Genomic DNA, 27740 nt, shown 5'->3' with positions numbered 1-27740 from the left:
AGTCGTGTCTGACTCTTTGTGACCCCATGATTGTAGCCTACCAGGCTCCTCCATCCATGGGATTTTCCAGGCAAGAATACTGGAGTGGGTTGCCATTTCCTTCTCCCAGGTAGTAAAGAATCGACCTGCAAATCAGGAGACCCCGGTTCAATTCCTGGGTTGGGAATATCCCCTGGAGAAGGGATAGACTACTCACTTCAGTATTCTTGGCCTTCCCTGGTGGATCAGATGGTAAAGAATCTGCCTGCCATGTGGGAGATCTGGGTTAGGAAGATACCCTGGAGGAGAGCATGGCAACCCACTCCAGTATTCTTGCCTGGAGAATCCCCATGGACAGAGAAGCCTAGTGGATTACAGTCCATGGGATCACAGAGTTGGACATGACTAAGCACACACCTGTATATATATATATCTACATAAGTATATAAGCATGTAGTCCCATCATAGTCCTAGGAAATGAATTACTTTGGGGATACCTGTGGTATTTCCCTTAAATTTTGATTCAAATCTCTATTAAACTACTGAAAATAATTTAAAATTGTGGCTTCCCTGGTGGCTCAGATGGTAAAGTGTCTGCCGGCAATGCAGGAGACCTGGGTTCTATCCCTGGGTTGGAAAGATACCCTGGAGAAGGAAACGCTATCCCACTCCAGTACTCTTGCCTGGAAAATCTCATGGACGGAGGAGCCTGGTTCTTGGGGTTGCAAGGAGTCAGACACGACTGAGCAACTTCACTTTCTTTGCACTTTCAAGATAAAATTAAATCATTTTCAGTATTTCATTGCCCTGAAAATGTAACATATTTTAAGAATTAGAAAAATACGTTAGTAGCCACAAACCAGACCATTCTTTAAAATTTCTCAGTAACCCCATCCAGATCTCATATACTCAATAATATAGTCAAGAGGCTACAGCTATTAATACAATGAATTGTTATTGTTTTACGGGGATGGGTAACGCTTTGTTGCAATCATGGTAATTGGTCTTCGTTCTACTCTGAGGGCTTCCCAGGTGGTGCTAGTGGTGAAGAATCTGCCTGTCAATGCAGGAGATTTTAATGACACAGTTCAAGTCTTGGGTCAGGAAGATCCCCTGGAGGAAGGCATGGCAACTCACTCCAGTACTCTTGCCTGGAGAATCCCATCTATAGAGGAGCCTGGCGGGCTACAATCCATGGGGTCGCAAAGAATCAGACATGACTGAAGCAACTTAGCACAGCACGAACATTCTGCTCTACATTTGGCAGCTTATTCAAAATATAATAGTCATTAATGATGCTTCTCAAAAATCTTGCATGTAAACATTTCACATAAGTCATAATTGTGATTATGCCTTTCTTCCAGTATTTATTCTTCTAAATTCCTAGCTTCATATTAAAATACCTCCCAAGCTTTGAAAACCCTGCTACTGTTAAAAAAAAAAAAAAAGAAAGTATCAGTGTATTAAGGGGCAGGAGGGTGAAAGAGAATAGGTTCTGTATCCTGCCAACTGCTCAGCATTCAGTTGCTTTAGAAAACTGGCCTCATAACTACTGTTATTCAGGCCATTAGCAACATTTGCCTTGTTCTGGCCAAATGGAAAACAGCATCATTTGTGAGATGTGGAAACTCGTCTGAAAGAACTTTTAAAAAGCCAATTTTGTATATAACGATTACACATAATAGAATTATGGGAGACCAGTATTGATTATTGGTGGCCTTTCTTAAGATCAGTATGATTTTACAGATGCAATTAGAAGGTGATTGCTGCTAAAGATTGGCAAGTTAATTTATAATTCTTAGGCTAGATTTGTCCACACATTAGTGCTTGGGCAATGTATTTTAATATTCTGTTGTGTCTGCAAGTTTTAATGAATATGAACAGAATTAAAATTTCAAGCCAACAAATGTAGTATCATGAAAAGTAATGTAATAATAGGTTTTAGGACTTCACAAAACAACTTTATTTAGTGTAAATTAGCAATTAAAGATAAACCTTTCAGCAAATGTATAAACTCATTTCATCAATATTTTTATTTTGCCCTTCCTTTGGTAGTGAGTACAAAATATCTAATATCAACCATGGTAGATTCTATATTTTTCAGGAACCAAGTATATATGTGTAATTTTAAAGCAAACATGGTAGTTAACTGTAAGTCAAGTGTAAGTGCAAGTCAATTGTACTGAGTACATTTATGTATTCACACAGAATGTAAATACAAATAAGAAAGGTCAATGGCAATGTGGCAATGATGTAACCATTATTTAAATGGAATTTGTTGATGTCATTCGGGTTTTCTAATCTTTTTTATGAGATGGGTAGGGATAAAATTATAATAAATATGTTTGTAGAAAAGTAGACAGGGACACACATAATAAATGATGCTTGCAAGTCCGAATTTTTAGCAGCAAACATGCAACTCTAATCAACTAATGGAGGCCCCTTAGAGCCAAAGAAAACAATTTCAAAGTAATGTTCTGGCTGAACTGGTTATAATCCATCTGTGTGTTCTACAAAATAGTGGTGCTTATAAAGGCGCTGCTGCTGCTGCTGCTGCTGCTGCTGCTGCTAAGTCGCTTCAGTCGTGTCTGACTCTGCGCGACCCCATAGACGGCAGCCCACCAGGCTCCCCAGTCCCTGGGATTCTCCAGGCAAGAACACTGGAGTGGGTTGCCATTTCCTTCTCTAATGCATGCAAGTGAAAAGTGAAAGTGAAGTCGCTCAGTCGTGTTTGACTCTTAGCGACCCCATGGACTGCAGCCCACCAGGCTCCTCCATCCATGGGATTTCCCAGGCAAGAGTACTGGAGTGGGGTGCCATTGCCTTCTCCGAAAAAGGGGCTGAGTTAAACTAAACAATGATGATTGTGCTGATGTCACTTAAAGACTTCCAATAGCGACAGTGAGATAACATTTATGTTCTATGAAGGCTTCAGGTAGAATACAGCATTTAGTTAGATATAACAATGTTCTTATTTAATATAAACATAATGCATCTGGATAGAATCCTGAGATGCCTTTAGGTAAAATGCTCTTATTATGATAATCTTATCAGGCAGCGTGTTTTCAATTCAGCACTCTATTGCTTTGTTTTTCCAAAATTTAATGAATGCATGGTCTAGTTCTAACTGAAGTGAATTTATTCTTCAGGAAAGGAAAAAAAAAAAAAAAAAACTGTACCAATAAATTTCTAATTCATATACAACCAGTAGTTCCTTGTTGTCTTCTCAAGTTACCCCAAATTTAAAATACTTGATTTCAGCGATGATATTGCTAGAAAGCAAGCAAACAAATGACCAGCTCTGTAATCTTGGTAGATTACATGACAAGCTCTCTTTTCACTTCATGCTCGTGTTCATCCTAAGAAGGTGCAGGACCAATGGTTGAAGGATAGGGGTTTGAATCATCTTTCTTGATCAGGGTTCCAAGCTGATTGTCCAGGCTAACCTACACGCTCCCACTTTTTTGATCACAGTAAGCTACATGGCCATACTGATTTTGAAGAGCATCGATAAATGCAATCAATCATACTTGTGCTTAGGTGAAAGAAACACATTATTTGAATTCATATCTGTGTCTACTGCTCACAGTATGGTACTTAACTGTTCAGAGATTATTTCCTTTACATGAAGTGCTCTTATCACCACTTCTGAGGATGATTTCAGTATGTTCTAAGTAGGTTTTCACCAAAAATTTATAGAAATTATAGCAGTGATCATATATCATTACAACACAATCAAAATGTGAATAGCAATAAGAGATCTCAGATCTCACACCAATATTTGTGTTTTCTATGCAAATAATAGGAAGTATAATATTTCATTCTTTATATGAAAAATATTTTTAAAAATCTAGGAGAATTTAAATAAAGCTTTGAAAATTAAAACAATTTACTGCAGTTACTAACAATCCTGTTTTTTAAAATTCATTTATTTATTCATTTAGTTAGTTAGTTGACTGGTTAATTAATTTAGTTTCAGTATTTGGTGACACTCCTAAAGGGTTTGTCCTTTACTCTTGGTGTTGTATGACAGAGAGAATAAATTAACCTGATGGTATGGCAAAGTGTTTTGTCGCACTGAAATGTTGGAAGGTGAATTGAGACCGTAAATATAATCCGTGTTAACAGACTGAGGTAATAAAAAGCATCCAATAAGAAGAAGAAAGCAGCCTGGAAGATTGTCCATAGTCGTCAACTCTTAATAGCCATGTGAGATGTGCATATCTAAGGGAAGACAAAACATATTCGAAATGAATTAGATTAGTAACATTTATATCAAGGAATTGGGCCAAAGGGTTACGTTCATTAAGTTATTGTCCCACTTGTGTTTTTGCACATTGTGAAGGCTTTGCAATTTATTCATTCATGTTATACTTCACTTAGTATAATTTTGGAACCCTTGAGGTCACAGGTTTTCTTCTAGTCATCTATATTACTAGCAAGATTTCTGGTAGCTACAGCAATAAGTAGCAAACCATTAGTAAATATTCTTGTTAAATTAATGTCATGAGCTGGGTTCAGAAATTGATTTAAATTTAAGAAGAAGAAGCTAAAGAAAGTTGCAAATATTTCAAGTCAGAATAGATCATGGGTTGGTACTGATCATGGGCTGGTGGTATACGTTGACTAATTGTCAAAAAAATAATGGAGGCTGGGATCGCACTCTTGCGCTATGTATTAACCTACAGTCATCTAGCAAGAAATAGCAATTTAGAAAGAGTTTGTACAGGTTGTAAAAAAAAAATCACCATCAAAATATTGTCTTGGTTATTTAAAGTCCAATTACTTCACTTAGCAATTTGTATCTTATGAGTATTTGTCAATGCATATGAATTTATAAATCTGTTCATTTAAACCATTGAAAAAGATATACCATAACTTTCGGTTCAAGCTATGTTACTCTCTCTTGATAAAATTATAAAATCTTTTCAGCAAATAAAAAAGTAACTGTTGGGGAGTAAAGTTTTGAAATTAATGAGCAACTATTATTTAGATCATGGTTTAACAAATAACTTTTAGAATCACTGTTTTATTGTATACCTTATGTCGCAAAACACTAAAACCTTAATATTTTGAATATATATTCCCATTTGAATATTCTACATGTATATCAAACACACACATGCACAAATAAATTCAGGTAAATATCTTACAAAATGAAAAGAAATAGGAAATTAATGTTATCAATCAGATTTGGGAAGATAATAACAACAACATTCTTACTCTCTTCTGAGGAAACATGAAATAATAAATCCAGTGATAAACTCCCAAAATTTAATGAAAAGGGGTTTTAAAATTTACTCAAAGTAAATTTGACTCAAAGCAACACACCAAATGATCTAATCAGTAGTTTTCTTCGAAGTATGATCCCAGGAATAGTAGTATTAGCATTGCTAGTTGAAAATGCAAACTCTTGACCCCATCCGAGGCCTAATGAATCAAAAACTCTGGGATGGAGTCTCCAGGTGATTCTAATAGGTCCTGATGTTTGAGAACCATTGGCACGGTCATACTATTTAAAGCTGTTGGGATCTGCTGATTTACAGAGGTGGTAGCAGGTGTGTCTCAATGAAGGAAACATTTTCAGGCTGGTCTTCCCTAGATTCCTTATAGTGAATCTTGTAATTAGTTTCCAAAAGACTGGACGGATTGTTGGCTGCCAAATGTGTGTCAGAGGAACAAATGATTCATGGTTAGAGACTCCATCAGGGACGTGGTTCTTGGTCCTGGAAATATTTATTTACCGTTCTTCATTATTCTGTGTAAATCTTTTCTGTGCCTCCCCACAACTAGTCTCTTGTATTTTTCCTTTAAAGACTGCCTAAGTGTCAAATACCACCTCTCTGGAGTTGCCCTGTCTGGTCACTTATGATAAAATAGGGCCATCATAATAGGCTGCCTGTGATAGCTTTCAGCACTTGTCACAATCTGAATGTGTTTAAAATTTAACATCTTTGTTTGTTCTTTAAACTGTCTCTAGAATGTGAACTCCATTTAGAATCTGGTTCACAGATGTATCTTTATCATGCACTTTTTTGTAGGGCATTACAGGTATTTTTTGTAGGCAAAAATGTAAATAAATATGGCACATATTTATACAGTATTTAATCAGCCTTTTATTTGCTAAGTAGTAACGGGGTCAAATTACACAAGTAGGTGAGTTTAAATCTAGTAGAGGGAAATCTTCTCTGTGGAAGCTACTTGAGATTTATCAGATCATTCCTGAAGGGGGGAAAAAATCAATATAGTTGATATAAGCAATCTAGTTCAGCATAGTCATTTTCTAAAATATTATTAGGTTGGCTTTAATTCAATATAAATGTATACATTTTTATATAAATCTTTTATATTCATATTTGCTATTTCTCTGATTTGACCAAATCCAGCTTAAAAGTCATTTTGCATCTTGAGTAATTGCTGGTTAAGTTGAATTGGGGTTTCAAAACATACTGTAAACAACAATTATTACAAGAACTAGTTTCTTTGTTGATCATATTTTTAAAAATTCTTCTACAGCTCCTTAATATTCTTGAAGTCTTACAAGTTTCCAATCTAAACTGAATAGAAAAAGAATGATTAATGATAAAAACAAATTTAATCTTTTTTCAAATTCCATTGGAAAATAATAAAATATTGCTTTGGTTTCCTTTTTAAAAATAATTCTACATTAATATTCTATGCATAATGAAATCATTTTTATAAGTACATAATTCCTTAGGAAAAATAATCAGTGGAAACTGTTTACTTTAAGTGGTTTATTTTTCCTCTACACGACTTGGTTTCAGAATAGTCACTCAGCTACATAAATTATAAATATTGCTTCTCCTACCTATAGCACATGCAGTATTGTTACAAGCAAAAATCATTGTAATGTAGCGACTCCAGCAAAACTACCAAGTGAACTTTTCAAATGAAAACATTCAGATAGATTATGTATTTATGAATAAAAATAAATTTGCTTTTCAGGGAGTTTGGCCGCTGGAAAGTAAATAACCTTGCAGTTGAGAGAAGAAATTTCCTTGGCTCCCCTCTGCCTCTTGCCCCTGAATTCTTCCGCAACATAAGACTTTTGGGACGTCGACCTACCCTTCAGCAAATCACAGAAAATCTTATCAAGAAATATGGGACACATTTCTTGCTCTCTGCTACTCTGGGAGGTACGGCTCTTTGAAATATTTGTGCCTGTGTATGCTTGTGCATAAAACTGTATAAGTCAGGGAAAAGTGTTGGTTCATCCAAATTGCTGCAGTTTGAATAATCTTAGATTATTCATTAACTTAATCAGCACGTTTATTGAATTACTGCTAAATATCTTGTATGGTGTTCACAAGGGTGAGTTAGAGGATTGTCACTCAGTTTCTGCCTGAAAATAATTTACAATCTAATAATATAGACTAAATATAGGCATAGTTATGATACTCTATAATGCAAGGTGATATGCCAAATTTTGTTTAAATTTGAATAATAAGCATTCTAGTCACAGATGGGACTCTGTTTCAGAGAGCAGGAAAGGTCCTGAAGTAAAAATTAAAATTCCAAAATTACATTTTTAGAGCTATTTTAACATTTCTGATTGTGGTTAATATATGATATGAAGAGAGTATCATATGATATATGATATGAAGAGAATATTTATGTCATTGAAATAAATATCAATGAAGAGGCATAATATGAAAGTAGAGATTGACAATGTTACTTCTTCCTCCATGTGATTAAATATCATTACATGTGTTTTATCATGGTGATATATAATTCAGTATTTTGAATACATGTAAATGATTTGGGGGGAGATAATGTATAATTATCTCTAAATGTCATTTAGAAAATGACATTTTTCTAAAATTTAAAAGTATACCAGAATTCCATATATTTAATAATGGTTTATAGGACTTTAAATAATGTCCAAATATTCCACTTAAAATGGATGTTACTCTTTCCTGTAAAGAGGACCATTGGACAAAATTGGGTAGGAATCACCATGGAAGCAGTGATTCCCTGCCCCCTTGTCAATTTCTCAGGAAGTATATGGAAGACAGACAGACTGATTCACAGTAACAGTGAGGAGGTGTGAAAGACCACCTGCTCTTTAATTTTTCTGTCTTAGAGCATGTATATTTTTCCCTGTTTCCTGCCAGTCCAGACTGCCACCAAGTCACATCAGTTTATTTTTCCAGAATATATCCTGTATCAAATTCTTTTCTGACTCCCACCCCAGTGTCCCTAGACAAGTGACCACCATGTTTCTTCTAGATTACTTCTAAGATTCGTCCTTTGCACACATCTTTTTAAAACTTGAGTTGTTTTAACTCAACCTACAATTAGCCACTTGATATGAAATCCAAATGCCTTTCTGTGGTTTCTTAAGGCACCACATGAATGATCTGTCACTGGCTTTTATCTGAAACCTCATCTGACCACTCTCCTGATTGTGCTTGATTTTTCAGCCACAAGAAAACTTCACATTTTTCTGCTCAAATGTTACTCTCAGAGGGGAGTAACATTACTGATGTTCCCATCAACAATAGTGCCTATAGACCATCAAGAGTCTCTACTATTTCATGATCTCATTTTACATTATTCAGAGGATTTATTATTATGTGAAAAAAATATTTATGTTCTTACTGGTTTATCATCTGTCATTCCTGCATATTTTCTTAAAGACAGGAATCTTGCCTGTATTTGTTACTAATTTATCACCCACAGTTATTGTGGATGGAAAATACCAGTGTCTAAATAAAGCATATTGCAGCCATCAAGTTATCAGTCACTGCAGCCACCCCAGCTGTGCACCCTCATGGGATTCCTGACAGAGAAAGGAGGATACTGGCCCTAGATAGTTAAAGTGCATATCAGAGGAATGATTTCAGTTAGCGCAGACTCTTGCATCTTCCCATACATAGAAAAGTGCTAAATTCATTAACCCAAACTTCTTTTTAAAACTCAATTTCAGTTTTTTAAACTTTTCTTTAATTAATAGTAATTTTTTTATGTTCTTTTATCTGATTTTTGTTGCAAAACTCCTATGTATCCTGACTCCTCCTTTCTCTTTTCAGAGCAGTCCTACAGAGTCACTTCAGAGACTATCTTCTGGGCTTAGGTCCTTAATTTTGTCCACCAAATAAAACAATTTTCAACTTCTGCATTGTGCAGTTTTTTTCAATCAACATTATAGTAGTGCTGGGCACACAATAAGTTCTGTTTAAATATTTGTTAAATTTTTAAATGAATAAGTGAAACCACTTTGCTAGGAAGCTGAGACTGCCCAGTCCACTAGATAAATGTCAAAATGATGAAATATATGATAGAGGATAATTGAGATCTAATTCAGGAAGAAGACTGAATGAAAGAAGCAAATCCATGGAGCCAGAATGGGTCAGTTAAACCAATCGATTCAGAATTGGAGAGAATCAGGATAAGAGGGACAGCAGGTGAACCAGGCATGGGGAGGGTGAAAAAGGAGAGATCCCTAGACACACTAAAGAAGCAAGCCTGCCATGGAACCCTGAGGAGTTAAATGTAGAAGAGACAGCTAGTCCAGGCAGACAGAAAAGTTTACTGTAACGCACATGCTCTCTCCATTACCTTCCTCCATAAATAAATAATATTAAATAATGAGATAAAGAGATCAGACAAGCCTGGTGTTGAATCCTGACTTGTTTTTTATTGTAAACAAATTGAGAGACCTTAAAAACAAGTTGTTTCACTGCTTTTTATTTTATTTTATTTTTTTAAGGAAAAATGGGGGACAGTAACACCTGTGTGACAGGGACATGGGAAGATTAGTGTAAGTGCCATAAACAAGCCATGCGTTTATGTAATTGCTGTTGTTATTACAGCACTGTAGATGGCAAAACAATGACAAAAAATATCCCCATAATCGTGAAAACTGATTCTTTGAAAGTTATGTCTCTTTGGCTTTGTAATGACAATGGTTATTAATACAATAAAATCTGAAGTGAAAGTCAAAATTAAATTATTTCTATCACACCTCCTTTTAAAAAGTTCAGTGTTCTTGCAACACATACATACTAGGTTTCATTACATCAACAATACAGAGTTCCCAGAAGAATTTCAAAACATAAAATATATTCTTCAAATAAGAAAGGAAGGAAGTGAAACCAAAGAGATCAAAAGTAGAGATAATTCTCAGGGATATTTTTGTTCCTTAGCAACAAAACTATGGTGACTTTTTGATATATTTCATTGCTTTGGCCTTATGGGTGTCACATTGATACCTCAAGATAGTTTTTGTTTATAGGTTTTTGGCTTATTTTTATAAACATGGTTGATGAAAACCTTTGTGATAAATTACTTTTTAAGGTTGATTATTTGATAATGACAATCTACTTTCTCAAAATTGATTTACTTCAGTTATTTAAAAGTTTTATTCAAGCATTGTCTTCCATGGTGGGTTGGGGGAAAGAATGGAATCATCACCCTCATTTGCCTTCTAATCTCTGACTATCCTTTGGATTTAGTATTCCTGGTATTTTCTGTTGAAATTATTTCTTTCATCTTTAAGTGTTACTTATATTTTCCTTCAGAAATCTCTCTGTTGGGTGATGTTAATAATTTAGCTAAAATGCATGAAATTAGTTTAGTAGCTTAAGGATATAAACTATTAGCAATTAAAATGTATACTAGGTTGATTTCAACCATTTTTAAAATTATTGCTATTGTAATGACACTCTTTTTTGTTGCTATAAGTGTATTTTAACTTCATATGTTTTACCTGACTGAACATGAAATTGTATTACTCCATTTCTTAAAAATGAGACTGGTGGTGTTTAACTTGAGTAAATTTTCTTTCTCTCTCATTAAATGACCAAGACTGAAGAACAACTCTAATATTAACACTGAGGATATCAGGTATACAAGCAAGATATTTTAAATAAAAAGCCAGGTTTTAAAATTTTATTTTTATGGTTTAATTGAAATATAGTTGATTTGCAATGTTGTGTTAATTTCTTCTTTACAGTAAAATGATTCAGTTATACATATATATATATATATACACATTCTTTTTAATGTTGGTTTTCATTATGGTTTATCACAGAATATTAAATACCATCCTCTGTGCTAGACAGTAGGACCTTGTTGTTTATCCAGTCTATATATACTACTTTGCATCAGAAAACTCATTACTTTATAAATAGATGCTTTCTAAGTAACTAGATCTTCAACTAAATTTAAACATTTTTCAAAACAAGTTGAGTGTAAAATACTCTCTACCAGCATTAAAGTGATGAAAAGGAGATAAATGAAAAATGTCTTTTTTTCCCAAGAGTTATTTAGTACATCATATTATTGACTTAGACATAAAACTTGGGATAGGATATTCGAAGCCTTTAATGGGATATTTTATGATAGAGAAGTCAGTGATTAAATTATCTTCCTATAGGGGAAAATAAATTATAAAAAGCCTTCTTCAATATATATCATTTTCTACGTTTGTTTCATCTTATAGCTTCCAAACTATTTTTCAATATAGCTATTTAGCTTGCTTCTATTTGGGATAATGATATCTAAACTCCATCACAGTTTAAAAATCTAAAATAAGCTACTAAATTTAAAGAATCAATCTTGGAAAAGATTGCACTCCTGGGATATATTGATTTCTAGCTATGGAATATATTTCTGGACTGTTTTTATAAAATATTTCATTATAATATAATCTATGACAAACACTGAAATAAAGTGCATCTGTGTACTGAATACAGAAATACCGAAAAAGGAAAAAAAAATGAGTGAATGGAAACAAAAAGACCTTAACATTGTTGAGCTTACTGAGCAGACAGAGGGTGTTCACTAATAACAGGTCAGGATTCTCTATCAATAGAAAAGGACAAAGGATTAAGGGAGATGAAAATCAAAAATTAATTAAAAATTGATAAAAAAATGTTATAGCAAAATGTTTATAGTAGTTTTAAATATGACCTGGGCCTCACCTCCACAATTGCAAAGACTTGTCCAAGCAGTCATATGTAAAGCTCTGAGCCATCCACAGTCACTGGAGAATGTGAACACCTCCTGGTGAAATGGCTCTTTAAAGTCTAAGGAGGTGAGAAGCCAACCACAGCAGGTGCTCTGTGTTCCCTAAAGTACATCCTAAAGAGGAAGAAGAGGAAGGGGTGGGGTTACTGACTCGCAGGTCCCTTCCCAACACCCACCAGTCCGTCAGCTCACACCTCTGCGGGCAGGGTCTGGAATGTGGACTCAGTGAGGAGAGTTTAGGCAAAATAACTTCCCTCCAAAGTACTCTTTTTCTCAGAGATGTTTTTCTTATTGGACCAAAATTCATTTTACAAGCAAATGGATTATATATTGAGATTTGTTCATTTACAACTTTAAAGGTTTTTTTTTTTTTTATTCTCAGCAACATAAAAACAGTTCTATTTTGATTTTGAATGCACAGTTTTAAAAGCCATCATTAATTTTATAGCAGAAAGAGTTACATTTTTTTTTCTTGCAAGTTTGCTTTGAAATTTTTTTTCTGAAAGTGCTTCTTATGAGAATGTATCAGGGACTACCATATGGCTCAATTTAAAGCATTTTGTCAGATATTTAATTTTACTAGCTATAGAAAATATTTTCTTCATTGTTGGAGTGAAAAAATGCATGATTGAAATGCAGACTAATATTAACTTACTAAGGTAATTATGTAAAATAAATACTGTCTCAGTGACTATATAGTATATAATTAGCTATATCTGCAAGGTAGTTTATTTAGCTCAAAAATTTCTTGATATATATTTTATGTGTATGTATATTTGTCAAAGAAAAAAACAGAGGTCAGTAAGCTGGGGTATGATAGAATATTAGTTTAATTTTTTTTCTTGCATTTCTATAAGTATGGAAGTCCAAATATCCTCATTTAATTTCAGAAATGCTCAATTCTCACTTTTCTTTATGCGAATTATATTTTGTAGAAAATAGTCAAAGATAGTTTGTAATTCTATATCATGCACCATCTTCTTTCAAAATAGATTGATAGCTGTCTTTCTCATTTTCACTCTCTCTTCTCAGGAGGCATAAATTCCTTTTATTTTAGTTTATCTATGATATAATTTAAAGAAGTTAATCTGCCAAGGTATGTATTAGTACATATAATTTATCATTTAACCAAATAGAAATAATTACTTGAAAATGCATGGAACTATTTCTATGTATTTTCAATTAATTAGAAATGCATAGTCAGTTGCATTTCTAATTAGAATGCATATTCTCTTCAAGAAAAAGTATTGAAAGAAAGAAAAGAACAATTTTCTGAAGCTTTATACTCCAAGGAATTATTAAAATAATTACACTTCCATATTTGTATTTAAGACTGAATACTACTTAAGATTAGTTATATCAGTTCATCTCTCTGTCATCGCTCTGTCTCTCTCTTTTATTCTTTCATTTCTATCTCTGTCGCTCACATTTCTCTGGTGAAAAGAATGAAAACTTTGAAATTAAAGTAATATTGTTAATTCACGTGTAATGATTATAAGGCAGTTACCTACTAAAAATGACTTGAGCCCATTTATAAAAATCATAATAAAGATAACAAAGAAGAAAATGAAATTAAATTTGCTATGTCAGTTGATCTTAATAATGGCATTCCTGGCAACTAAGTCAAAAGATAAATGCTGAGTTTTAGAATTTCATAAATACAATTATATTTATTCTTGTTTTTCTGTATAGCACTTTAATAGGACAGATAAATCACTTGTCCATTTATTTGACAAATATGTACTGAGTTACCTATAAAAGCACAAAGATTCAGGACCTTTCTTAAAGGAACACACAGGTCACTGATAAAGACAGACATTTAAATTGGTAATAAATTTTACTGTGGTTGAGAGCCTCATTACTTGAGGCTGGTCCATGATCCAAGAGCATCAGCATCACCTTGGAACCTGTTAGAAATGCAGAATCTCAGATTCCATCCCAGATTAATGAATCAGAATCTACATGTTAACAAGATCTCCAGGTGATTTATATGCACATTAAGTCTGAACAGCACTATTTAGAGTATCTACATAAATTTCAACTGCACTTAACTGCTCCAGAAATCTCACTTCTGAGAATCAATCTTACCAAAATAATAGCAAGAGTCTGCAACTATACATAACAAAAATGTTCAGTATAGCATTGTTTGTAAACTTCTCCATGAAACATTTATTTCACTCAGGGTGTATTCTGTTCCATCTCTACTTGGAACTATATGTTTCCAGTTACTTTTTTATTCATGTCGTTATTCAATAGGGACTATTGTTTCTGGGCAATTTTGTTTAGAAATTTTTCTGACAACTTGGGGGGATAACTGTTAATAAGCATAAGGTCAGTTGCTTTCTTTTAGAGTGTTTTGTAAAATATATTATGTTTTTTGTCAAAGCTGTATAAGTCTAGCTATTTTCTTTGCAAAATATCTTGCAGATGCCAACTGGTATTAAGCCAACATGTCTATTTTTTACTGTCTTTATATATTTGAATTTGCTGCTTATCAGAAGCCTGTTTTTTCTAGATTTTCCCCTTCTATTTGTATCTAAAACCCTGTCTTTTTTCTACAACACTATGTTAGTGGAAAGATACATGTCTTCCGGGGATATACCTTTTAACACAAAAAGCTGGGAAACAATGATCATTAGCAGTGAAAGTAAACACTGAAAAGTGAAGTAAAATTTAAAAAGACAGAGATACTTAAAATATAGTAAAACTTGGAGAATTTTTTAAGGAATGAAAAATACAAGGAATAATATGACCTGTTATTACCGAAAATAGGATAACAATTTTGAACTAAAACAATACATCAAAAGTAAAACCTACAATTATATTTAAACTGTATTTGCACTGGTTGTTCCTGTTATTCTACGCTTATAGCAGTTTTTGATACATGAAACTCACACAAAAGCAAAATAGACATTCACAGTAAGATTTTCAAGGATAAGAAAGCTGAATGACTGGGAAGATATTTGCCATAAATGCACTTTTTTTTCCCACCTGGGTGGAATGATATATATTGGAGTCGGTATACTAGTCCATGGGTAGTAGCAATGTTAAAATAAAATACAGCCAACATCCAAGAGTTACCGTCATTTCAGTTAAAAAAGAAATAACCTCAAAACTCAGTGCAGTGCAACTACACAACACAATACTGGTTGTGTCTCCCCAGTATTATGTCTCGTCAGTATATATGGATCCCGTGCTCTGAGTGTCTGCTCATTCTGGAAATCAAGTTGAAAAAGGCTCTCATTGGAACATGCCATCTTACTGGCAGATGGCAAAGGCATAAAAAGAAAAAATGAGCATAATAATTTCTGATGTGTTTCAAAACTTGTACTGAATCATGGAACATCTGGCTCTTATGAAGTCTGCTGACCTCATCATTTTCTATTTTCGATATCAAGTTAAAGGGCAGCACTCACTTTTCTTTACAATGGACCATTAATTCATGCATGGGCTTCCCTAGAGGCTCGGTGGTGAAGAATACCCTTGCCAATGCAGTAGAGGCAGGTTCGATTCCTAGGTCAGGAAGATCCCCTGGAGACGGAAATGGCAACCCACTCCAGTATTCTTGCTTGGAGAATCCCATGGACAGAGGAACCTGATGGGCTACAGTCCATGAGGTCACAAAGAGTCAGATATAACTTAGTGACTGAACCACAGCAATACATGTGTGCATGTTTGCATCCATGACACAGTTAAAATTGCAAATAATAAACTACTGCATTTTATTGATTTATCTGTAGATTCTGTTACTCATTCTCTTTTCCATTGCTTCTGGTTGTGAAATTTTGAAAAAGCTAAAAGCTTTTATGTAAGCTAAAAGCTATATATGTAAGAATGCAAGTTGAGAAGATCCAAGTGAAAAGGTAATAGAATGAAAGTTCTTTCATTTCTGTTTCTCCTGGACACAAAATCAACTCTTGAAAACCAGGCCAGAAAAATACATAATTGTGAGGTCCACAATATAGGGAATATACCTAATCTTACCCTATGAACTAACCCTAGGATAACATTAAAGTCATGATTTTTTTTGTGGTTTTACAGTCCTCTGTTTTGTATTCTCTATGAAAGCAATCTTCAGTATGTGCTTTTAAAGTCCATAAACCTCCACAGCATTTTAGTTGTAAAAGGCACAGCTGCATGATTTCTATGTGAAATAATCACATCTTTTTATATCTACAGTCATTAATCCTTTTCACTTTCTAATGGACTCAGAATGTTGAATCACTTGGAAATCACATTTAGTTTTTACAAAATGGGTGGATGTCCTTTGGCACTCATGTCATGCTTATGAACTACAGCTGGCTTTAAAAATGTGAATGAAAATTACTTTTGAACACACAATTTTGGTTGATTGAATAATACATCACTTTTCAAATATGAATATTTTTACATAGAATTGTGATGTACTTATGTATCAGTTCTTTCAGTTCAATCACTCAGTCGAGTCTGACTCTTTGTGACCCCATGGACTGCAGCACACCAGGCCTCCCTGTCCACCAACTCCCAGAGTTTACTCAAACTTATGTCCATTGAATTGGTGGTGCCATCCAACCATCTCATCTGTCATCCCTTTCTCCTCCCACCTTCAATCTTTCCCAGCATCAGGGTCTTTTCAAATGATTCAGTTCTTTGCATCAGGTGGCCAAAGTATTGGAGTTTCAGCTTCAGTATCAATTGAACATTCAATTGATATCTAATGAACATTCAGGACTTATTTCCTTTAAGATGGACTGATTGGATCTCCTTGCAGTCCAAGGGAATCTCAAGAGTCTTCTCCAACACCACAGTTCAAAAGCATCAATTCTTCGGCGCTCAGCTTTCTTTATAATCCAACTCTCATATCCACACATGACTACTGGAAAATCCATAGCCTTGACTAGATGGATCTTTGTTGGGAAAATAATGCCTCTGCTTTTTAATATGCTGTCTACCTTGGTCATAACTTTTATTCCAATGAGTAAGCATCTTTTAATTTCATGGCTGCAGTCACTATCTGCAGTGATTTTTGAGCTCCCCCAAATAGTCTTTCACTGTTTCCATTGTTTCCCCATCTATTTGCCATGAAGTGATGGGACTGGATGTCATGATCTTAGTTTTCTGAATGATGAGCTTTAAGCCTACTTTTTCACTCTCCTCTTTCACTTTCATCAAGAGGCTCTTTAGTTCTGCTTCACTTTCTACCATAAAGGTGGTGTCATCTGCATATCTGAGGTTATTGATATTTCTCCCAGCAGTCTTGATTCCAGCTTGTGCTTCCTCAAGCCCAGCATTTCTCATGATGTACTCTGCCTATAAGTTAAATAAGCAGGGTGACAATATTCAGCCTTGATGTACTCATTTTCCTATTTGGGAACCAGTCTGTTCCATGTCCAGTTCTAACTGTTGCTTCCTGACCTACACACAGATTTTTCAAGTGGCAGGTCAGGTGGTCTGGTATTCCCATCTCTTGAAGAATTTCCCACAGTTTATTGTGGTCCACACAGTCAAACGCTTTGGTGTAGTCAGTAAGGCAGACATCGATGTTTTTTGTAACTGTCTTACTTTTGGAATGATCCAGTGGATGTTGGCAATTTGATCTCTGGTTCCTCTGCTTTTGCTAAAAGCAGCTTGAACAGCTGGAAGTTCACAGTTCTCATATTGCTGAAGCCTGACTTGGAGAATTTTGAGCATCCCTTTGCTAGCATGTGAGATGCGTGCAATTGTGCGGTAGTTTAACATTCTTTTGCATTGCCTTTCTTAGGGACTGGAATAAAAACTGACCTTTTCCAGTCTTGTGGCCACTGCTGAGTTTTCCAAATTTGCTGACATACTGAGTGCAGCCCTTTCACAGCATCATACTTTAGGATTTGAAATAGCTCAACTGGAATTCCATCATGTCCACTAGCTTTGTTTATAATGATGATTGCTAAGGCCCACTTGACTTCACATTCCAGGATGTCTGACTCTAGGTGAGTGATCACACCATCGTGATTATCTGGATTGTGAAGATCTTTTTTGTACAGTTCTTCTGTGTATTCTTGCCACCTCTTCTTAATATCTTCTCCTTCTGTTAGGTCCATAACCATTTCTGTCCTTTATGAAGCCTATCTTTGCTTGATTGTATTATATTATATTTTCCTCAGTTTTTCTTAGAATATTTGTTATTTTTCTTTCATTTATCCTAATACACAATAATTATATAATAGAATATCTATGCATAGGAAATTCAAAAAAATGTTTATCAATTTTTAATTTTAGTGTATTGTAATCAGTAAGAGTACATCATAAGAAACACTGGGCTGGATGAAGCACAAGCTGGAATCAAGATTTCCAGGAGAAATATCAATAATCTCAGATATGTAGATGGCAGAAAGTGAAGAAGAACTAAAGAGCCTCTTGATGAAAGTGAAAGAGGAGAGTGAAAAAGTTGGCTTAAAGCTCAACATTCAGAAAATGAAGATCATGGCATCCAGTCCCATCACTTCATGGGAAATAGATGGGGAAACAGTGGAAACAATGGCTGACTTTATTTTTCTGGGCTCCAAAATCACTGCAGATGGTGACTGCAGCCATGAAATTAAAAGATGCTTACTCCTTGGAAGGAAAGTTATGACCAACCTAGACATTAAAAAGCAGAGACATTACTTTGCCAACAAAGGTCTGTCTAGTCAAGGCTATGGTTTTTCCAGTGGTCATGTATGGATGTGAGAGTTGGACTATAAAAAAAGCTGAGCGCCGAAGAATTGATGCTTTTGAACTGTGGTGTTGGAGAAGACTCTTGAGAGTCCCTTGGACTGCAAGGAGATCCAACCAGTCCATCCTAAAGGAGATCAGCCCTGGGTGTTCATTGGAAGGACTGATGTTGAAGCTGAAGCTCCAATACTTTGGCCACCTGATGCAAAGAGCTGACTCATTTGAAAAAACTCTGATGGGAAAGATTGAGGGCAGGAGGAGAAGGGGTGATAGAGGATGAGATGGTTGGGTGGCATCACCGACTCAACGGACATGGGTTTGTGTAGACTCCGGGAGTTGGTGATGGACAGGGAGGCCTGGTGTCCTGCAGTTCATGGGGTCACAATGAGTCAGACACGACTGAGCGACTGAACTGAAGTGAACTGACCTGAATCAGTAAGTGTGTTAAAGAAAGTTATCTGGACATTTGATAAAGAACAGTAAGACAGATTTTATGCATGGGGCCTCCAGCAATTGAGTTGTATAGCAGGGGAGATTGTGCTTAATTATGAGCAGAGCCAGGAAAATGGTGCATTTGGTCTATGAGCAGAGTAGAAGGGTTGGTAGATAGAATATTACAGAGAAGGCAGAGTAATTCTTTTTAAAGACACCTAACAGGAATCTTTGGAGAAGGCAATGGCACCCCACTCCAGTACTGTTGCCTGGAAAATCCCATGGACGGAGGAGCCTGGTAGGCTCCAGTCTATGGGGTCGCTAAGAGTTGGGCACGACTGAGCGACTTCACTTTCACTTTTCACTTTCATACATTGGAGAAGGAAATGGCAACCCACTCCGGTGCTCTTGCCTGGAGAATCCCAGGGACAGGGGAGCCTAGTGAGCTACTGTCTATGGGCCGCACACAGTCGGACACGACTGAAGCGCCTTAGCAGAAGCAGCAGCAGCAGCAGCAGCAGCAGCGGCAACAGGAATCTTGCTGAAGGCAGACCAGGGTTACCAAATGTCACCAGGGAGATGGTGATGGATGCGGAATTTGGTCAGCTATTAAAGATGATCAGATGTTCAGGCTAGGGGATTCTTGCTAAAGTGACTTGACAGAATTCTTCCTAAAGTTGGACTCGCACATGCCTATAGAAAGAGTCTAGTCAAAACAAGCTCATATGAGTTTGTCTTGAGTCATCAAGGAGAAAAACTTTCTCAACTGATTTATTTTTTCAAACTTTTGAAATTTGCTAAGGATTTTTTAATGGAATATATGGCCAATATGTTCTATGTACTATTGAGAAGAAATTTTCATTTCCTCTTTATTATTATAAGGTTTCATATTTCACTAGATGATCTATCTTATTAAGTAGGTTTTGTAGATCTCTATTGTTACATTTTTACCCCACGAATGTATCTAGGTCTAGGAAACATGTTCTGGAGTCTCGTAACATTGTCAGCGTATGGATATTTTAACCTATATCTTCTGTGTTCTACTTTATGAAAAGTGTTTCAGTTAAAGCAGATTTGCAAGTTTTAGTCTTTAGCACTATTAGTCTATTTTGTTTTCTGATGTAATAATTTTGACCTGAAGAGATGATTAATTTTTCTTTCTTTTTTATTTACTTTTATCAAGATATCTTTTTCATTTGGTTTTTAACTGTTTTTTTTGTTTGTTTGTTTTTTTCTGTTTTTAAGAAGAGACACTGTTTGCTGTCTTAGTCTGTTCAGGCTGCTATAGCAAAATACCAAAGACTGGGTAACTTGTAAACAGCAGAAACACCTTGCTCAAAGTTCTGGAAGCTAGAAGTCAGAGATCAGAGTGCCAAGATGGTTGAGTGAGGGCTGTCTTCCACTAACAGATTTTTCCTTGTATATTCTCATTGCAGGAGGGACAAAGAATCTCTTGGTAGACTCATTTACAAAGCATGACTTCCATTCCTGAGGGCTCTGCTCTCATAAGCCAGGCATGTCCCACAGACCCCACCTCCTAATACCATGATCTTAGAAGGACAGAATTTCAGCATATGAATTTTGTGAGACACAAACATTCAGATCATAGCGCTTACATGTGTCATGGAGCTGCCTTATGACTTCTTAGATCATAAGAAGATAATGGCACTGATCTTTCTGTCTCCATGTGCAAGATGTTTGCTTGGGTACATGTGTGAGTTGGTCTCATATCCAGTGAAACAAAACTTCCAAACCAGTTCATCCTTCCATTCGAGGGTAAATGGTTGCTGCTTTTTTTTTTTTTTTCCCTTATAGTATTTGACATAAATATTTCTTTTTGCTTTCAGATGTTCCCATCTGAAGTCTGGTTACCGTGCAAATGACTTAATGCTGTTGATAGTTTGATCCACTCATTTATATATTTGAAAGTCTTTTTTTTTTCCTTCCGTAATTCTAATCTGCTTGATTTCCAGGATATGTGTGTGTGTGTGTGTGTGTGTGAGCACGTGCACACGCATGCACATGCACACACTCAGTTGTGTTTCACTCTTTGTGACCCTCCGGAATGTAGCCCACCAGGCTCCTCTGTCCATGGAATTTTCCAGGCAAGGATATAGGACTGAGTTGTCATTTCCTTCTCCAGGGGGTCTTCCAGACCCAGGGATCAACCCATGTCTCTTGCATCTCCTGCTTTGGCATATGCTGAGTTCCAAATACAAACTGAGAATACTACTTTCTGAAATAACATTGTTGACACATTATTTCTGATAGCAACTCACCTTATCTCTTGCAGAGAAGTAGAAACTGTCACTTAGAATTAGATGGTCACTAGACTGTGTCATTTTAAAACTGGCATTATTTTTAATTTTGAGAAGACAAACAAACTCTTCTTCTGCTAGAAATCTTATTTGGTGTTTTAGGAAATTGGCTTGCCAATTTGTCAATGGGCATAATGCCACCTGAACAGATGGGTTTCTGAAAGAATGAGAACAAGCTTCAAGTCTGACAATTATATGCTAGATGATCCAAGAATCTGGAAGTCTGAGAATGACAAGTTCTTAATGTTAGTCTTAAATGGCATTGATACTTTTTTATCAACATTCAAATGTTGAAAACTGCAGCTTAACTGTAATTCGTTTAACTTCAAATTTCACCTTAGAGGGTCCATTGTCAAGAACCTAAAGCTCCCATGGATGTTAATGATTTCTACAAAGCTATCAACACACAATAATATAATATTTAATGTCATGTATTTGTTGTTGTTTAGTCGCTCAGTTGTGTCCGATTTTTTGTGACCCCATGGATTGCAGCACATAAGAAACCTCTGAGCTTCAGTTCAGTTCAGTCATCTCCGACTCACTGTGACCCCATGAACTGCAGCACGCCAGGCCTCCCTGTCCATCACCAACTCCCAGAATTTACTCAAACTCATGTCCTTGGAGTCCATGATGCCATCCAACCATCTCATCCCCTTCTCCTCTGCCTTCAATCTTTCCCAGCATCAGGGTCTTTTCAAATGTGTCAGTTCTTCACATCAGATGGCCAAGGTATTGGAATTTCACCTTCAGCATCAGTCAGTCAAATGAATATTCAGGACCAGTTTCCTTTAGGATGGACTGGTTGGATCTCCTTGCAGTCCAAGGGACTCTCAAGAGTCTTCTCCAACACCACAGTTAAAAAGCATTAATTCTTCGGTGCTCAGCTTTCTTTACAGTCCAACTCTCACATCCACACATGACTACTGGAAAAAATACAGCTTTGACTAGACGGACCTTTGTTGGCAAAGTAATGTCTCTGCTTTTTAATGTCTAGGTTTGTCATAACTTTTCTTCTAAGAAGCAGATGTTTTTTAATTTCATGGCTGCAGTCACCATCTGCAGTGATTTTGGAGCCCAAAACAATTCAGTCTCTCACTGTTGCCATTGTTTCCTCATTTATTTGCCATGAAGTGATGGGACTGGTTGCCATGATCTTAGTTTTCTGAATGTTGAGCTTTAAGCCAACTTTTTCACTCTCTTGCACTTTCATCAAGAGGCTCTTTAGTTCTTCACTTTCTGCCATAAGGGTGGTTTCATCTGCATACCTGAGGTTATTTATATTTCTCCCAGCAATCTTGAATCCAGCTTGTGCTTCAACTAGCCCAGCATTTCTCATGATAACCTCTGAGCTTAATACACATATTTATATAATTGTATAGTCATATATATGTTTTCTCTGCATTTTAAAGATACAACTGAAAGCAGGTAATGTTTTGAAGTGGTCTTCCAGGGTGGCTCAGTGGTAAGGAATCTGCTTGCCAATCAGGAAATGTGGGTTTGATCCTTGGGTCTGAAAGATCCCCTGGGGAAGGAAATGGCCACCTTTCCAGGATTCTTGCCTGAGAAATCAAGAGTTGGACATTACTTAGCAACCAAACAACAATATTTTTTAATATACTTGATCAAGTTTCCATTTGCCATAACGATCTATAGTAACTATTGTTTATTTTACATATTTTCTTATCTTAATTTGCTTAATTTTGGGGCTACATTAGTGTTAGATAAGCTAAACCATACGAAAAAGTCAATAAAATCTAGAGAAAAAATTCTCTAAAAGCTTGCTATTCAGTGCTTACTAAATATGTATTCACAACCATGATCATCCCGGGTACTTTTCTAGGTATGTGTGAAATATTTGTGAACAAAAATATAAATAAAACTCCCTGCCCATTTGTTATCTGTCACTCTTTTGTTTCATAATGGTTATAATCTAGGCTTCCTCAGTTGCAGGTAATTTAAACGCTGATTTTAAGTGGAAAATGGAATAATGTAAAATATTATTCATGCAGGAGAGGAGTCACTCACAATTTTTGTGGACAAGCGGAAGCTGAGCAAACGATCTGAAGGAAGTGACCCCAGCGCCAATAGCTCCTCGGTTACTCTGGAGACTCTACACCAACTGGCTGCTTCCTATTTCATTGACAGGGACAGCACCCTTCGGAGACTTCACCACATTCAAATCGCATCCACTGCTATAAAGGTATGAATATGTTTATCTTACGATTATATCATACCATGAGGCTTCCCTGGTGGTTTAGTGGTAAAGAATCTGCCTGCAGTGCTGGAGACTGGGTTTCAATCCCTGGGTCGGGAATATCCTCTGGAGAAGGGAATGGCAGCCAGCTCCAGTATTCTTGCCTTGAGAATTCCATGGACAGGGGAGCCTGGCATTCTACAGACCATGGGGTTGCAAAAATTGGATATGACTTAGAGACTAAACCATCATATCATACCACTGTGTTTTCCGTCTCTAAGATCCGTTTCTATGTATGTTCATGGCTCACTGATTTAAACCATGGTGTCTTGAAGAATAATGTATTATTTCCTTTTGTTTTGAGTTTTGCAATACATTTAAGGTGAAATTATGTATATATATTTTCATGTAATTTTGTTAACTGGATAATTGGATTAAGGTTTTTCAAGTCAGAGCATTAATTGAAATGCACATGAATTGAGTTTATCCTTGGCTACTTAGACACACACAAAGCATACATGGATGAAACTTTGTTTTAATAATACTGATTTCTTTTGTAAAACTTCATAATTTGATTTGTGTGCATTTAAAAACATTATCCTGAGAAGTGGATGATTGGGCTCAAAATGAGTCAGTGACACAAAAATCATTAAGAAGTCTGATTCGAGGAGTATTTCCCCCTTTGTTTTTTAAGACACAGTTAAGGAGTACAAGTAGTTGTTTTTAAGTTTCTAGAAGTCAATATACACCATAATCTGGAACTAGTGGACAAATCCATGTGTTTGCTAAAATCTTTAGCCTTTGACTCAACTAAAGTTGACTTTATGAACGCTGAGAGAATGGGAAAACAGGATACCTTTAATTTTCAGAAGAAAGAGAAAGACAGAGAGAGAGAGAAGCAGTAGTTTCCAGAACAATAGATGTTTTGACATATTTCTCTGGAAGTTTGGATAAGCATGTTGTTGTGTTTGGGTTTGGCCAGGGGCCATTGTAAAATTAACAGACCATAGAGTTGGCACAATATCATGGTGTGATTCTGGACAAAGTAGTAAGAACAAAATAAAACATAAAGAGCATTTCTTAGTGTTTTAAATGTAACATGTCATAATTAATGTAAAAATCAGTCATTAAATATATCATTGTATTGCTTTGTGAGATTAAAATTAGTATTTATATTTTTTCAGTTACTTGAAAAATTAGTACATTGATATGTTGAGAATGCTAGACAAATTAGCCTAAGGTACATCTTTTGTCTAAGATTCTCCTAGAGAGAATAAAAGGTTACATGAAAATATCTTTAGCTTAAGAGTTGCACAAATAATAACTGCCGATTTCCAATACTGTTTGTAAATGAGGTTAAGAAAAAGACTTCTGTAGAGATAAATTGTACAATGATAGTCTACCTCTGACCATAGAATTTAGGTTATATTGAGTAATCAAGTATATAAATAATATTTATGCCATATAGATACCAATGTGGCCAGCATGAATGCAGATGTTGATTAATTTTAAAATATTGTAAGGTAGAGTAGTGTTGTAGGTATTTAGCTTAAGGTTACTGAGAGGAAATAGGCTTTTTCAGAAATCAATTTCAGTGATATAAACAGTGACTTAAAGTATATTTTCTAATAGAAGACATCATTGTTGTAAGTGTGTTTATTATATGGCTATTGATTTTTCACTCAGCACACCAAGTAGAATTATACAATAGAGTTTTTGTATCCATAGTAAGTATTCATTCACAGTTCATATCAAAACTTAATGGATATTTGTACATACTCTTTTGTCCCAGAATAGAAATCTGTATCACAAAAGGCACATGTTTTAATGGCTAAGCTATTGTATGCAGGCAGTGTTCTTAGACACTGATGCTACAGCTGATGTTGATAAGACTTCATGGATGGTAGAAATGAGCCAGCCTCAAAGTAGAAGTGACTTTTATCAATGAGTAAGCTCACAGGAGCTCTAGGGAACACAGAGGAGTAGCCTGGAGTGTGGGAGAGTGAACAGTTTTGCCTTGAAAGGACTCCAGAAAATACTCTTTATCCAGTAGTCTTGAAAGGGAGTTCTAATGCACACAATGGAAATAGTTTCTAGAGTAATTATATTTATTTATTTTTGGCTGTTCTGCGTCTTGGTTGCCATCTGGACTTTTTTCTAGTTGCATTGAGCAGGGGCTACTCCCTAGTTGTGGTTTGAGGGCTTCTGACTGTGGCTTCTCATTGCAGACCATGGGCTCTAGGGAACGAGTGCAGGCTTCGGTGGCTTCAGCTCCCAGGCTTTAGAGCACAGGCTTAGTAGTTGTGGCGCCTGGGCTTAGTTGCTCTGTAGTGTGTGGTATCTCACAGACCAGGGATCAAACCCATGTCTCCTGCACTGGCAGGCAGATTCTGTATCACAGTAACTAAGGAAGTCTCCATAATGGAAATATTTTAAAGTGTGTGTAGCAGGGCTGGAAACAGGAAAAATAAGTGGAACTTTAGATCAGGGAGAGGAAACAGAGAACAATATAGGAATGATATAGAGATGGATGGATTGTAAAGAAAAGTTCACATATCTTATCTGTAACTAAGAAAAAAAGGGAATGAGGTATGTGTACTGGGAGCAACAAGGTTCAGAAAATAATCTGAAAGTACCCAAGGCCTGCAAGGGTGAGGTAGTAGGAGCTGAGAAAGAGGGGAGGGCCATCAGACTTTTCAGGATTAAATTCAAACATGGATGGAGTTCCCACCTGAGGCAGTAAAGTAGCTAGTGATTATCTGACCCATGGTCAGCTGCAGTCTGGGCTACTGTGAAAGCTCTGGGAAAGATTCTTGAGCAGCTCTACAGGGTCCTTGAATTTCATGCACACTTTTATTATGCTGTGTAATTTTCTGGAGAGAGCATCTTTTATTTTTCCTTAGTTATCAAATGTATAGATAAAAGATAAAAGATGTCCCTCCTCAAGTATAAGATTGTAATTGCTTAGATGTAATTGGACAGGGTGAAAGGGACTGAATGGCTACGGTAGTGGGTGTGTAAGCAAAATCCAAGGGTATTCAACTTCTGAAATCCTTTTACCTGAATAAACAACTGACTGCAAAGTGCTTTTGTAGTATATTTAAAATCAAAAGCTGAAAAATTCTACCAACTCTCTAAAGGTTCAATGTGTTGCTTTTATATTTTAAAGATTCACACTAGGGATACCAAGATCTACAATTTCTTTGATTAGATAAAAAACCTTGGATTTTAAGTGTCATGTAGTGGGCATGTAATTTCTTGAACAAATGTTGTATGAAGATGTGTCATGATTCATAGAATCTAGGAGACAGAGTATTGTTAAAAAATAAAGTCAAATAAGTTCATTATCAGATAACAGCAAAAATATTGTTAAATCTGCATTATCGTGCCTACTTTTATCATGCTAAATCTTTAAAAAACACAGGAGTTGAATGAATAGCATTGACTATGAACCAGTTTCTAGAAAAGGAAATTGAACAAATGGTTGCTTTTATCTCTTATAATCATGAATGTAAATGTAGACTGAAGTTCATTAACACATCTATAAACAAAAAAGGAATGGCTCAAATGCCTATATAGCTTAATTAACTGCTATATTATTCCAATAATGGCATTTATGTCAAATATTATTTCTCAATATAATTATTAGTGCAAAAAATATCAAGTATAATGTCTAGGATTCTCCATTATTTTCAGAACATTCAATTAAATTGACTCAAGTTACCTAAAAAAATCACACCAGCATATTCTTTAGGTTTATTTTGAAATAGTTGAATGAACTTTAATATGATTGTCAAAGATGAGAAAAATAAATATATATATATTGTGGGAAATTTAATCAATTGCCTGATATGCTATATGCATTTTCCAAAATTTCCTTTATACTCTGTTTTAAATTAAAATTTTGAATCTGTTAAAACTCTAAAAGTTATCATTATTTTTCTAAAAGAAAAGATACAATGATTACAATACAATACAAAAAGATACAATACAATAATATATTCCTAGCATTTTCCTAACAGAAAATTTACTGGAAATATATTTAAAATTATGGTGTTTAGAATTTTTTTGAACAAATTTAGTGAAAGGCACAAACAATATGATAAAATCAACTTACAGGTCAATATTCCAGCTAAAAAATCCATCTTCAA

At 35.5% G+C, this 27740-nt stretch overlaps 1 protein-coding gene across 2 annotated transcripts in view; it reads left to right on the top strand.

Annotated features, from left to right (window-relative positions):
• Nucleotides 1–27740, top strand: part of BRINP3 (BMP/retinoic acid inducible neural specific 3) — a 483960-nt gene that overhangs the window by 234934 nt on the left and 221286 nt on the right. Inside the window, exons 1-3 of one of the 2 annotated variants that reach the window (XM_086342772.1) lie at nt 2922–5671; nt 6946–7136; nt 23405–23595. In XM_086342772.1, coding sequence (XP_086198898.1) covers nt 5643–5671; nt 6946–7136; nt 23405–23595 — 411 coding nt within the window. In that variant the 5' untranslated portion in view covers nt 2922–5642. Of the gene's footprint in view, nt 1–2921; nt 5672–6945; nt 7137–23404; nt 23596–27740 lie in introns of those variants that run through there. The other variant, XM_086342771.1, reaches the window with a different exon arrangement.

The sequence above is a fragment of the Bos grunniens genome, chromosome 16, assembly GCF_055505025.1.
Source record: "Bos grunniens cultivar Pamir isolate PY7600 chromosome 16, Bosgru_T2T1.0, whole genome shotgun sequence".
Taxonomy (NCBI): domain Eukaryota; kingdom Metazoa; phylum Chordata; class Mammalia; order Artiodactyla; family Bovidae; genus Bos; species Bos grunniens.
The sequence above is the reverse complement of the archived record's forward strand: the minus strand, read 5'-3'. Positions and strand labels throughout refer to the sequence as shown.